The sequence below is a fragment of the Vulpes lagopus genome, chromosome 23 (assembly GCF_018345385.1).
Source record: "Vulpes lagopus strain Blue_001 chromosome 23, ASM1834538v1, whole genome shotgun sequence".
Lineage (NCBI taxonomy): Eukaryota > Metazoa > Chordata > Mammalia > Carnivora > Canidae > Vulpes > Vulpes lagopus.
In genome coordinates, this window is record NC_054846.1 from 36,880,477 (window position 1) to 36,892,959 (window position 12,483).

Genomic DNA, 12,483 nt, shown 5'->3' on the forward strand with positions numbered 1-12,483 from the left:
AGAGCCCAATGTGGGGCTCACATTGTGGGGCTCAATCTCAGCACCCTAAGATCATGACCTGAGCTGAAATCAAGAGTCAGCCACCTAAGTGACTGTACCATGCAGCACCACCCCCCCAATCTACCCCTTGGGCACTTTTTTTTTTCCCTTGGTCACTTCTTAATGTTGAAGCTGATACGAGGGTGAAGGACAACTAAGTGGGTGGTGGTCTTGAGAAGTCATGGTATTACCAGAAAAATTCAGAGACTATTATGCTGCTGCTCTATCCTACTGATTGGAGTTTAGCCTAAAGGTAAGGAAATCTTTTCAAAAATACTTGGAGTTTTGAAGACTCCTTTAATTCCACAACTTCAATCCTCATATTTTCTTTCATAAATGACTATGAACTAGGTTGCAGCCCTGTGAGGAGAGGTCTTCCTAGACCCCTCTAAGGGTGAGAATCTAAAAAGCCACTGCTAATGGTGGAATGTATAAGGTGTCAGTACTTATGGGACCCTAACTAAGTATGGTCTTAAAGGAAATTTATGAGGAATTATTTCAAGTATTCCTTCTGCCTCAGAAATGTTCTTCTACTTGGAAAAAATAGGAGGCACACAAATTCCTCAGTGAAATTAAAAATAAAGCTATCATTTACTGGATCAAAGCATGAGGGAAAAAGTCAGTAAATGGTAACTCTTCTAATGAAAGTAAATTTGGGGAGAAACATGGTTCCAGCAGCTTGCTGCTTTTTATTAGTCATTAAGTTTATTTAACAGAAAGACTAATTTAGCTGAAGATCATTCACTAAGATAGGCATAATTAACAGTAGTTTATTAATCATTCTTTTAAGATGATCCTATCTTACCACTATTACCTTCCCCATATCTCAGAGGTTTATGTGAGTCTTGGAAAAGAATATGTCATTCTCTCAACTTAAAAAAAAAAATCAAATGATAAGAGAAGTACTATAACTTTGTTTCAGGTCAATGACATATATGCTAGACTTTGCTGTAGGACTTGTTATAATCCCTTATAATTTGGTTTAAAATGTCAAACATTTTGAGTGTTTAAACAGCCCATTAAGTGCTCTGCAAAATTACAAGACATTCTATATGTGACTTAATACCTACTCCAATGACATGCAACACATTGTCATGCTCAAGATCTAGGTTTATTTTAAAACATTTAGTCCAATTAATATTAATGCAGAAAAATCACATCCAATAAACCACAACTGTAGAAGAGACACAATAATTGTTTTCTGTCACATTACCACACAAATATAATTTGGTATTTAATTAAAGGATGATAAATCACAATCACATGTAAATGAAATAGTTATCCTCTCAGTAGTAGTAAGAACCTCTCTTGAGTATGTAGGGTCTTCTGGGCTTATTCTCATATAGCTGCCGTTTCAGAATATAAGGGATTTTTCTCTTTATAACCTCTTCCTTTTCATTTTTGTCATTTCCAGCATCAAGAACATCTTCCTGGATTAACTGCAAGATAGGCACAATAGGAATCAAACGTACATGCATGACGTCTTTCAGTTTTCTACATTTTACATTTTACCTCTTTTGCTATTCAGACTGTAAGACACAGGTGGATAAGATACATGAGGTTTAAAGCAATTAAATGTTTTGTCCAAGGACAGATGACTATCAGCTGACTGAGATAGGATATGGTTTTTCCCAATTCTCTGTTCAAGGCCATGTACTAATACCTCCAACTGAAGTAACACACCTAGTTGTGTTATGAGGATTTTTCAGGCTTTAATTTATGACAGAGGGACTAAAATGTCATTAAGATATATTATAAATCACAACAAATAAAGAGTTTTTAATTTAGTAAGCCAAGTTTAGCCTCAAAAGGCAACAGGATTTTATATTTTATATTCTCTTAATTACCAACTTGACTTGAAAGCCATTCCGAAGATCCATTTCTTAATCAAAGGGAGAGAAATGCCTGCTCTGCCTAACTTAGTTGTGACAGAAATTCGCATGTGAAAAGCTCTGCTTAAATAGTAAAGATCTTTTCAGGTTGTGGCGCCTAATAATTAGAAACAAGTTCAGATTCCATAACTTAAGGGAGTTCATCTCCATGTAGAATCTTCCCTACTATCTCATTGAATATGCCACATTCTAAAATTAACTCTGAACACTTTTTTCTGGTACAGGTGTGATTCAAAAATTTCAGCTAACGGAAAATGTTTAAGAACTTGTCCCAGAATGTTGCACATAATTTATGTGAAATTTTAAAACAAATGTTCAAAATAAGAATTGTCTTTGTGTTCGTGATTGTCCTCTAAACTTTGGGGTCATAAGAAATACTAAGAGGAGACTAAAATTTTAATTATAATGCTTATGGACTGAGTTGTATCACCAAGTACTTTATCTCAACCCATAACATCCAATTTCAGAGATGAAAAAACAGGTACTGGCAGACAATCTAGTTTCTAAATCTTATGTTTCTCCGTGAACATAGTCTATAATTATTCATATTATGTTCTGAATGATATTATCACTTTATTTTAAATTACTCAGTAAAACATTTAAAATAGTGAAAGTTCTAATTGTATGTGCACCTGATTTGTATGTATAATAATTTATTGAGGTTTTTTCTTTTCAATTCCTGGATAAATAGCATACAATTGACATTTCCCTATGTTAAAATTAGGATTTTTCAAGTTTTATTGACTTAAACAATGTTTTAGAGACTAAACTATTTAGCTAGAATTGGAATTAGGGATTAGTAGTCCATCAAGTAAAATTTAAACTACTTTTTTTTTGTTTGTTTTTCATCTAGAAAACATCTTTTTGTTTACAGGTTAGAATAAACACTAGAAGTTCTAGTTTGCATTTCTTCTTTTCCACAGGGTGTCTCTGTGATAGTCATCTACAGAGATTGCTATATTAGCAGGAAAGGTACCCTCAGATTTGCCATGTTGGTGTAAACCCAAAATACAAATCATTAAGCAGATTTCTCTTAGAGGTTAATATGAGAGAAATGGTTCCCTTGTTGGAAAAATTTTTAATTTTTTTTTCTTTAAAGCATTTTCATTTCTCTTTTCCTCCTTCAAACAAACAATTATTCCAAAATCAAAGGCAGTAAATCACTAGTATAGTATTTAATACAACTGTTTCATCCTATTTTAGTGTAGTTCTTTCTGTATAATGGATTTTGGCTGCGTTGGCTGTGGTGGACCTAGTTTAGATGCTAAGGATACCTGAAATCTATGTATTCAATTGAAATAGGAATACATATATATGGATTTTTCCAGTTTTATTTGCCTGATATATTCAAATACAAGTAGAACCTTTCATTTTGTGTTTGTTTATAAACACACATGACTTGGTGTTTCTAAGAAAACATTTTGAGCTCTTAAATTTTATAGGCATGCGACCACCAAAAATTGCCTAAGTATGCCATCCATTTAAGCACAATAAAAGCATGTGGATCAAATCTGCCTTAAGATATATCCCCCTTTTAAGATTGAAGAAAAAATATTTTGCTAAACTCCAAATATTTGAAGGACACTTTGAAGATCTGAAGGAATGTTAACCTCAACACATGGTTTATTCTTCTTTAATATCTGTAACTCTTCCTGTTCTGATAATGATCAGGGTAGAAAAAAATCAGTACAAATGAAAGCTAACTAGTATAACGATAATTACATTCATATTTTGTTTTTGCTTTACCTCCCATTGTTGAAAGGCCCTGCTGTGACAGATTTTTTGGAGCTGGTATATTGTCAACATTGCTTCCAAGCTGAAGCCATCCAAGGCAGTGGGAAATTTCCTTCTTGTAATAAGCTCCTCTTCACGAAACTCTCCTGTTTCCTCCGCTTGGCTGTTCAGGTTATTGACAAAACTGCAAACATTTAGCAGGGTCATTTTCCAAGAAGAAACACTTGCTTTACTGATCTGAAATATAGAAAAAAATTAAGTACTTAAAATAAAAAAATAGGTAATTAAAACTTGTATTATATGAAATAAGAAATTAATTTCCATTATGCTAAGCCATTAAAGCCATTATATTTTAGAATCTCTTACTCTAGCTTCATATTTACACTGCTATTAATTTAGTAACCTTACATCACAAAATTTATTAGTACCAATTCCTCTTATATTCTATATTCTATTTTTTAATGTAATACAATTATAAACATGCACACAAGCACACATACATGAGCAAAGCAAAAATACAGAAATAATTGTGAGTATAAATATGTAAACATATATGCATATATCACAGATGAAAATATTAAAAATACTATTCTGTTTACTACACTTCAGTTTGGTGTCTAATGGAGCATGGACTGCGACGATACTAACAGATTTGGACAATTACAGTAGTGTGAGATCACTAATCTATTCCACACATCAATAGTTCTCATAGGCAGCATCACAGCTGATCAATTTATTTATTTGTAAATTATAATATTTTCTAGGGTTACAATTTTTTTCTAATTATATCTTGTCTGAAACCAGTATTACCATCAATAACTTTCCTATGTGCCAATAATAATCAGTGAGGAAACATAAAGACTTAGGAGAACCTAAATGCAAAATAATAAAAATTTCAAATGGCATAAAGGAAAGCATGCATTTTTCCTAAACACACACACACACACACACACACACACACACACACACACAAATGTGAATGACCACACAACCACGATGGGAGGATTCAATAATGGCAATATCACATGTCCATTGTCTCTGAATTACCTCCCCCCCCCCCATAATACAATTGAAAATCAAAATTCCAATTTGGAAAAAAAAAATTCCAATTTGGAAAACCTGGGGATACAGGACTTTGGAGTTGGGGATTTGGCAAAATAATTAATTTGTAAGTATGAAGGTGTGAGAATAACAAGATTTAGAAAAATAAAAAGGTAATGAGGAGGAACTTACTCTACCAGATACTGAAGTGTACTTTAAAGGCTCAGCAAAAGGCAACATTAAACCCAACAGAATAGAAAATAATATCCCCAAATTGGTCCAAGTACAAATGAATGAGCAGCATATAACAGAGTTCGCATTTGAAATCCTTGAGACAATTGGCTATCAGGAAATCTGGACTTAGATCTAGTTATAACTTTCTTGATCTATTGTAGTTTACTGTAGTTACAAATGAGTAAAAGTAGAATAGTGTCTAAATATATAAAGTTTGTTTTATAAACCTAGAAAGGTATTATTAAGCAAATATCTAAACCACAATCCATAAAGAAAAGGATGATTTTAAATAAATAAATGTGTAGAACATCTCTGGAAAATGACCAGACTTAATGTCAAAGCTGCCACAAAATGTTAATATCCTTAATACAGGTAAAGATCTTCAAAAAGAAACTGCTGAATGCACCAATTTAAAAAAAAAAACTAAAAATTTTAAACTGTGTTTAAGTAAAATGAGTAAACAAGTCACAGAATCCCTTATCAAAGAAGAAATATATGGAAAGATGTTCAACTTGGCCACCAACACCTCCTCGGAAGACTTTCAAAAGGACAGGGACACTCATTTGGTGTATTTCTAGGGACATGGGGATGGGGATACAGACACTTCCTCTTCTAAATGTTTGTCAGTCTGGGTGTAGAATGTTGTAACTTTTTGAAGGATATCTTGTGTTAAACATGGAAAGTGTACACACCCTTTGATTAAGATTTTACCCTAACAACATGCAAATATATGAGTACAAAGATATTGACTTGAATATGATATATAATAACATAACATAGGATGGTTTTAGCCAGTTTAGAAATCCTTTCAGCCATACCCTGTGAATTCAATTATCCAGCCATTGCTCAAGCCTCTTCTGTTATGGAAAACTTAGAGACATGCTCCACTGTTTGGCAGCAACACCTTATGTCATGCCAGTTAATGGAATACTATAATTTTACATTTAGAAAGTTCTTTGTAGATCATCTAATTGAATGTTTTCTAAAGTGTACTCCTTAGAACACTAGTTCTGCACTCATTGTTTTTCAAAGAGTTCTCCTGTCAAGTACAATGGAAAACTTAAATTTAAAGAAATTGTAAAGATTTCTTGAACTTAGGTATCCTCAGAGCTTTTTTACTTGCACATACTAATTGTAACTTTTAATTTTTTTAAATTTATTATTCTTGAGTAATCTCTACACCCAAAGTGGGGCTTGAACTCACAACCCCGAGATCAAGAGTCACATGCTCTACCAACTGAGCTAGCCAGGTGCCCCCATTGTAACTTTTTAATGGTGCCAATATAGTGTCAAATATTCCCCAAACTAATATGACCACAGAATGCTTTATTTGTAAAGTATCTGTCAGGATTTGTGTTATCTGGTTACTTTTTTGGATGAGGAAACTGAATTAATCATCCTGTTTCTTTCTGCCAGTTAAAGTAGTCACTACATGACTCAATAGTACAATTATTTAAGGTCATTTTGGTCCCTGTCATACCTAGGAAGCCCAGCAGAGAAAACTCTACTGACTACAGGATGTCTAAGTTAGATATCTTGTATTTGAGAACATTTTGTATAAGGTTTCAACTATTTCATTCAGAAAAATGGCAAAGGCTCTCTTTCTTTAAATCAGGCTCCTTTGAGCCCCCTTCTTAACTAGGTCCCAACCTCAGGCTCTGTCCTTGGTCTCCTTAGTTGAGTTTTAGCAAGCATTGTGCTGGGTCCATTTACTGCAGATGCCTCATGCTTGGTATCTGATCACCCCAGATATCTGATCAAATACCAGATACTTTATCAAATTTCTGTCTTTAATATCAGAATCCTGTTGTGTCTTCTAGCAAGAATCCTTCTAGCCTTGATGTTTCCTCTTCTTCCAGCCACTGAGCTGTACTCGGCCTCTTGGCTATAAATGCACTTGCCCTGATTGTGTTTGGAGTTGAGCTAATCTCTGCAAAATCTCCATTTCAGTAGTTCCTCTTGAATAAGTCTTCCTTTAGCTAGTGACATGAATAATTTTTCTTTAACAATAAACATTCTTACTTATCAAATTATTTTATTAAAAATGTTTATAATAGACCTAAGCCTATAGATAAGAAATTCAGACTATTATCTCTTCTTGTTTTCAAGATAAGGAAAATAAGGGTATTTGTGGTTCTTACTTACCGTTACTTGATTTAGCTTTTTAATAAGATTCTGGTCGAATTTTGTTACCTTAATTAATCCATGTGGGCAACACTCACTCCCTGTAATACCCTGAACTCAGATGAGTCCTGCAAATTGTGAATTCAAATATTTCACTGAACTGAAAATAATTAAAGTCATTTGTGGGGGAGTTCTGAAGTTTTATAATTAAATACAAAATGTGAGGATTAGTAATGATCCTAGATTGCCACCGTTAGTTCCAAAATATTAAACTCTTACTACATACAAGGCATTAAGTTTGATCATAGAAAATTACAACATTGTAACAGCTTTCTGAGATCCTGAAAAAAGGCCTTCTATGCCAAGTTCTCTTTCCTAATAGAACAATATGAAAACTAGCACTGGTAATAAAGAGAATTACATTGTAAGAAAAATTTATCTTCCACTTTTCAAGCTTTGGACTCTCTCTTGACTGTCTGTTAAGTAAATTTTCACACTAGTATTTCAATGTCTAAAGAGCTTTATTCTAAAACTGAAATTGCTCAAATATTTTACCTTTAAAGTGGAAAGAAGAAACCTGAAGTTTTCTGAAGCTTTTAATAATGGTGTTCTACCAATATCAAATACTATTCTCTTACATTTTTAAATGTAGTAGTTTAGCTAAAATGATCATAAGTTTGGATTTTTCATTTGCATAGAACTCTACACCCACCAGAAATCAATTAAGCCAAAGAAAAATAAACAATAGTAGTTTTGAAAAAAATAAGGAGTGAGCTGAGTTTTTTGTTCCCATCCGAGCAGCAAAATTGAAAGAATTATGCTTCTGGGTGCCTTCTCCTTATAGACTGTATTTTACTTTCCTCAGTTAAAAGGAGGCAATGGGATTCAATTTTTTCCCATGATCTGTTTTAGAGATATATTCCAAGACTAAATAAAAGAGAAAAATGTTATTGTACCTGTATTTTTATGTATTTAAGAGAAAAACCAAACCACTCCATAAACTGGAATTGTTTTTCCCTTGCAACTCTAGGGAAGAAATCATAGCTCTACTTCCACATTTTCACAAAGCAACTAGCACTCCCCCAACTGTACTACATTTGGGGGATTATTTAGGATTTTTACGTGTCAATGTAAACTTAGAATTACAGAGGTAAAATCTCTACTGAGAAGCTAAGTCATTCCAATCTGCCCCATTTTTAAACACAAACTATTGGCTTTACTTGTTTTCCTATTTTTGAGTTGAAGTAATTGTAAGTGTTGCTATTCAGACAGAATATGAAACAAAAGATCAATTATCTTAAGGTCATTATTTGTTATTGAGTTTTAATGACTAAACTAAATTTGATCTCTCCTGGTGGAATGCCTACCAAACAATGAAAGAATTTGGTTTTAATCTATTCAACTTCAGTAGATCTGGGCAACGGTGAAAATATACACACTTAAATTTTCCCCAATGTCTTTTAAGGATCATTGTAGACAACATATCTTTGTTAGCTTTCAGATAATAATGCCCCACACTCTCAAGTACATCCAAAAATGGGTATTTCTCCTTCAAAACCACTATCATATATAATTCTACAAGTATAATAGGGATCATTGTACCTGGGACATGCTCATCCAATTAAGGAAGAGAAACCTGAGGTAGCAGGAATGAGTTGGAGTATTGCTTCAAAAATTAGGATTTTTGAGCACTTACCTTCTTATCATAACATCTGTTGAATCCTCTGCCTTGGTACCCCAGTGCTATGGTAGTGATTACACCAGGAGTCTGCCTCAACTCAAATTTGATTTTTCCTTGAGAAACGTCTTTTGGTTGGAAATTCTGTTCTCTGTTTCTGCATTTAGATACACACTGATTGACTTGCTCTGGGTAAATCAATACTGTGTAGTAGCATGGTAATCAAGTATGTTCTAATTGTTTTATTTCTAGGTACAGGTTGGGATCTAGGAACCTTGTTTTCAAGACGGCAAGAGAGGAATAACAGAGTCGGATATGCAAAGTTTCACTTGATTCAGTAAAAACCATATGCAGTGTAGATGACACTTCTGTTATAGGGAGAATGTAAATCTAGTCATAGACTTAATGTAAATGACTAGGAGATTTTTAATTTAGAACTCCATTTTACTCTTCCCAATATAAGAAAAAAGGCTAAAATGTCACTTCGTTTTCCTGCATGTATTTAACGGAAGGCATACCTTTTGCTGCACACATTGTGATAGGAGTGGAAACAGGATTCCTTTAAATACATTGTCATCTCCACATAAATAATATGCGACTACCTAATTAAAGTTGCAATATACTGATGGATAGTCACTATAATTTCTTTTCCTTTCGCATCAACACCCTTAACTCCTTTGAACTCAAGGAAAAGTTTTCTGAAAAAAGGAAATGCTTGTCGATGAACTTTTTAGTCTTAATGGGAAGTTATTAACTGTAGGAAAAGGACATCATGTTCATAATGAGAACTTATATGCTTTTCAATTCTTGGTTAAAGAAAAGAAAAAGTTACCTTTGATGTATGCATATTGGTCAATAAATCTGCTTCTAATGCTTTCATTTCCTCTTCTGAATCTGAGTAAAATCAAAACCACATGTTTACTATATAATCATATATCAAATAATTATATTGTAACCTACAGATTTTAGATTAATCTCAAAAAAATTAGTCTTAGAGGCTTATTGTTTTTCTATTTATTATCCTTAAAATAATATTCAGAAAAAAATAATTATGGTTTTATTTCAGGCTAACAGGCAGCTAGAATAATAAAAGCACTTCTAAGAAAATAAACACATGATTATATGTCAAAAGAGTTATTGATGTATTGGAGTTGTTTAATCTCTGAATCTCAGTATTTTTCTTTAAAACACTGATTGTATCATCTACTAAAGATTTCATCAAAAATGCTGGTTAATTTTTACCAGCAATAGTTTACATATATAGAATATATGCATATTGATATTTTAAAAACAACATAATGAAAGATGTGTACATGATGCTTTTTCAAGACAAAACCAAAGGGATTGTTTAACTGATAATTTTAGGATAAGAAAGATACTGAGATTTAGTCAACTTGAGATGTTATTTTACAAAACACACTTTGAAAGATTTGTTTTTTTACTTTAAATGAAGAACTTAGAGTTATGTGTACTTAGCTATTTTATCACAGGCTATTAAGCAGATTGGGTAAGCCAAAGTGGAATTGTCCATCAATACATGTGTACTTGTGTTGAAAATGGACCTCTGACTTTTATTAGGACATCCTTTCCAATTTCCCCTAGTCAATATATTGCAGAGAAAAAAACTTTAGAAAAATACTACTAGTAATAGGAATAAAGTTATAGAAAACCATAATTACATGACTTAATTCATACTCACTGGTCTGTCATAAAACAAAGCAGATGTTAAAATGACCATCTTCCTTGAAGTACACACTCTTAATAAAAAGAAGTGTCACACTTAGAGAAACCATTTGTTAAATTGTATCCAGACCTAAATTACACCAGAGGTCTTTTTCTCCTATTTGCTCAAAGCCCAGTCTGTTTCTCAAGAGAATGACAAATTCCTTTAGCCATTTAGGAACACTGTATACCAAAATCCCTACAGATTTTGACTTATCAGAGCAAGAAGCTTCAAGAGTTAGTAAACACAGTGTTTAATCAATAACCCAATTTTTTTCATATGCTCTAAATATACCCTTAACCTCATGTAATAGATAAAATCATAACTGTAGAAAATTTGGTATTTATACCATTAAAAGTTTTGTGAACCTAGAAGCTCAAGATCTTTTTTCTCATGATCAAAAGAAATAAAGAAATTTGCTAACATTTATATCTTCTGCCAGATTTAGTTTCGAAATTTAAATAAGATCATAGCAGGAGTTTGGATTAAACATTTCAATGTCATATTTATAAAATAAAAAGTATAAAACAGGTGAAATGATTTTTGCTGCATTTATCCCCTATGTTTTTTTCCACTTTGATCTGATATTGCAATATTATAACATTTTGTGTTACTCTTTTAAATTCAAGTCTTATTTTCAAGGTAAGCTATTGATAGATCTTTAGCAATACATGGCTTCTTAGGTATCACATGCAAAACATTGATATAAACATGCCAATTTTCCAATTACATTTTGTATCAACTTAAACAACATGAAAAAAAACTAAATTAATAGTATGCTTATTTGTCACATAGAAGGACTATACAAAATGTATTGTCTAACAGTACTTGGAATATTTTTATATTTTTAGGAATAATTTTCTATAAATAACGGTTCATTCATTCACTCATTAAACATCAGTTTTCACTTCAGTTGTATCTTAACATACACACACAGTTAAGAAAAAAATAATCTGGGAGAGGGAGAAGCCTCTGCTTCCTAAGAGAATGAGTGAGGATGAGAAAAAGCATTTTGAAAGGAATGGGTTTTAACTGCGAGCTTGCACTTTGACAGGCACTGCATCTGTACTTCTCATCAGATTTTGACCAGCCTAATTTAAGTTCTACACATTTTTGTTTCTACTCTGGTGGTTACCTTCCAAGAGGAGGGCATGAAGTGTGTCATTGAAATCTCTTTGATTACTTTGCAGATTTAAAAGGGAAATTGAAATCTCTCAGTTCTTGTAATCATAATGACAGAGAAAGAATATACTCAGTTTGTATCATTGAGAAAGCAAATCCTGAATAAAGGAGAAACTCTTTTCCCTGGATGCATTAACATAAGTAGCAATACAGTGAAAAAAACAAAAAGAAATCACTCCAGGGAATTGTGAAATGCAGCTAAGCTTACCTGAGCACAGACTCCAGGAGCTGAAAGCCAGAAGTATCATGCACACCAGCTGGATTTTCATTCCTGCCATCATCTCCTTGAGCCTTCTAGCAAGCCAAGTCCATAAACGTCACAGACAGGCTGAAGGGGGCTTTCTCTAGCGTTTCCTCTTGCCTTCAGCTGACTGGGAAAGTGAACTCTGAGAGATGCTTTGGCCATTCCCTATATATACATGCAGAACGATGATGTCATGATAGCACAGGGATTATCTTTTCAGGATGTGCCCTCCTCTCCTCTCTCCACTTCCTCCTCCCTTTTTCCTTTGTCCCCCCACACACCTCCCCCACTTCCAGTGAAAGTGACATCTACCCTAATTGCCACTGTTGCTCTGGATTTCTGACGCATGGGAGTCATTCAAAAGCAATTCCACATAGAGCATACTGGAAAAAAAAAAAACTTACAGTACCTATCTTTCCCCATTTCCTCTCATTTCTGACTCCAAGAAGTTGTCATTTTGATTTTGTGAAGCGTGAGAACTGTTATTTCTAATATAAGCAAAGTCTCCGAGATGAATGTATGACATCAGTGATTCTTAAGCTTTGGGAGTCTTAAAGAGTTGGGGTTATTTTCTGATAACCCACACTTGGGA

At 33.3% G+C, this 12,483-nt stretch overlaps 1 protein-coding gene across 1 annotated transcript; it reads right to left on the bottom strand.

Moving 5' to 3' along the window:
* Positions 1-1,154: 1,154 nt before the first annotated feature.
* NTS (neurotensin) lies at positions 1,155-12,022 on the bottom strand. Its single transcript, XM_041739040.1, has 4 exons — positions 11,856-12,022; positions 9,575-9,636; positions 3,678-3,902; positions 1,155-1,478 (listed from the first exon to the last, which is right to left on the bottom strand). The coding sequence occupies exons 1-4, from the start codon at positions 11,926-11,928 to the stop codon at positions 1,326-1,328; spliced, it is 513 nt and encodes a 170-aa protein (XP_041594974.1). The 5' UTR covers positions 11,929-12,022; the 3' UTR covers positions 1,155-1,325.
* Between the last annotated feature and the right edge of the window lie 461 nt (positions 12,023-12,483).